Below are 2,147 nucleotides of genomic sequence, written 5' to 3' on the forward strand. Positions count from 1 at the left end.
ATGCATAAGCAGACTGCAAAAGCAAATGCACTCTTCTGTGGTCTGACCTCAACGTACAGACCCACCCCGATGAATGTGAAATTTTGCATCATTAAAATATGTGTCAAGTGTAAGTGCCCTGGATTTTAGTCATGAGAATTTCCTTTCTAAATGTCAACCCCGAACATATTACAGGTATGCGAACAAAACTAAATGGCTTTTTTTTGGTAACAGATGAGGACGTTATTGAGTTATTGTCTCTTTTTAATTTTATAGGTTTTAATCCTGACCACGAAAAAAAAATATGACTGTTAAAAGTTACCACTCAAAAATTTGACTGTTAAGTTTTACTGTGGCATATTATTACAATTCTGGCAACAAAATACACAGGACTCTCTTAAAATGTTTAGGCAACACATCAGAGAGGGTCTGGCGTGTGCGATATAAGGGTAACCTTTATGTAATGTCTTTGGCTGTGCTGGGGTTGAAGCACTGACCTGCTGATGTTATTGATGTGGTTGGCACATTGGTGTCAGAGTGTTCACCCCGAAATATGAGGGCACTATCACACTTTTTAAACTGAAAGTTGCATAACACCCCAAAAAGAAGCACATTTGTGAGATTTTTGCTTTCCTTGTCTCAGATGTCAGGAAACATATAAATACTATCTGTTGCATATGAGTAACAGGGGAGATTAAAATTTAGAACGAAACGTTAATAAAAGAGAAATGTCTATTTTTTTTTTCATCACCGTACATTCAATAATGTGTTTTTTTATTTATGAAATAACACTTTACACCCACATCTCACTAACTGCTTGTGCTTTGACAACATTTGTTAGATAACTACACACAAACATACTGCATTCACTCCAGCTCCAAGTTATTCTCAGTTATTTTGTTTCCATAAGTAAGTGCATTGCACTGTGGAGTCACTGAGTATGCCTGTAGGCAGTACAGTTCCCTCTCACCTATCAGATGCAATAAGCATGAATTACACTACAAAGTGCATGGTCTTCAGTCAGCTTCTGTCACACAACAATTTAACAGAAAAGGCCAGATCCACTGTGTAGGCCAACAGAGTAATGCACGCTATGACAGTCTCTGTAATTATGAATACATGAGACTGTGGCTGACTGCTTAACCCAAGCATTCTCGTGAAGCAGATCACCGTGGAAACCATGTAGAGCAGCACACCCAGAAGGCTGAACCCTGCCAACAGACGGTCAAAGGGCAGGGGGCAACGGCTGGCGCAGTCCCCTAGCATGACCAGAATTGTGCCCAAGGACACCAAAAGACAGATGGAATACACAAAAGTGGAAACCCCAAATTCCCAGCCTTTGGTTTCCTCCTGCCCCTCTAGCAGCAGTGCAACAAAGCCTCCAAAGACCTGCAGCACCTTCAGCAGTCCTGGGACGCTGGCCATGTAGCCCCGTTGGTCTTCGTGCTGGGTGCGGATCAGGAGAACCTCCGCAGCATAGGCCAGGAAGGTAAGGCAGGAACCCACAGCAGCCACCACCTCCCTCGAATTATCAACTCCATCTTCCTTAGGTATCAGCCAAGGGAAGGCCAGAGAAGCAGCCAAAGACATCAGCGCCGCCATGGCCGCCACGGTAACCGTCAGGTTCTTCCACGAAAATGGCAGCAGGTTATGGAACTGAATGTACGTGATGGCGAGGATAAGGAAGGTCAAGATGAAGAAGAAGCACCAGGAGAACATGCAGAACTTCTGAAAAGTGGCAAGGTCGAGATGCTGCTCTTGTCTTTGGTTGGCGTACGCAACCAGGCTGAAGGTGAGACAGCTGGAGACAAGGGCCCAGATCCGTACCAGTGAGAGTGGGGTGGTAAGAGTGCTGATCTCCCCTAAGGGAACAGGCATGGTGCTCGCTGTATAATGTAGTCCAAAGTGCTTCGCTGTTTAATATCCTTCGCTCCAGCGTCTACTGTCTCTTTATAGGACCCATTCACGCTTCCAACTCCATGTCCATGTTAAATGATGGAGAAAATCCACACACTGATCAAAAAAAAAAAAAAAAAAAAGCCCAGAGAATGCGAAAGATGATCTGAGGGTACATCCACAGTGTAGCTTGAAAAGAGCTCCAGAAGTAAAAAAAAAAAAAAAAGGAGAAGAAGAAAAAAAAAAAGACCAAATGCTTCCCCAACCCGTTA

General features: G+C 43.7%; 1 protein-coding gene across 1 annotated transcript; it reads right to left on the reverse strand.

Annotated features, from left to right (window-relative positions):
* Nucleotides 1-999: 999 nt before the first annotated feature.
* LOC115818511 (myeloid-associated differentiation marker homolog) lies at nucleotides 1,000-1,857 on the reverse strand. The gene has a single exon (XM_030781891.1). The coding sequence runs from the start codon at nucleotides 1,855-1,857 to the stop codon at nucleotides 1,000-1,002; it is 858 nt and encodes a 285-aa protein (XP_030637751.1).
* Between the last annotated feature and the right edge of the window lie 290 nt (nucleotides 1,858-2,147).

This window comes from Chanos chanos, chromosome 8 (assembly GCF_902362185.1).
Source record: "Chanos chanos chromosome 8, fChaCha1.1, whole genome shotgun sequence".
Lineage (NCBI taxonomy): Eukaryota > Metazoa > Chordata > Actinopteri > Gonorynchiformes > Chanidae > Chanos > Chanos chanos.

Bases quoted from the DNA above. Each gene is read 5' to 3' on its own strand.
- LOC115818511 (XM_030781891.1), bottom strand. From the start codon at position 1,857: ATGCCTGTTCCCTTAGGGGAGATCAGCACTCTTACCACCCCACTCTCA.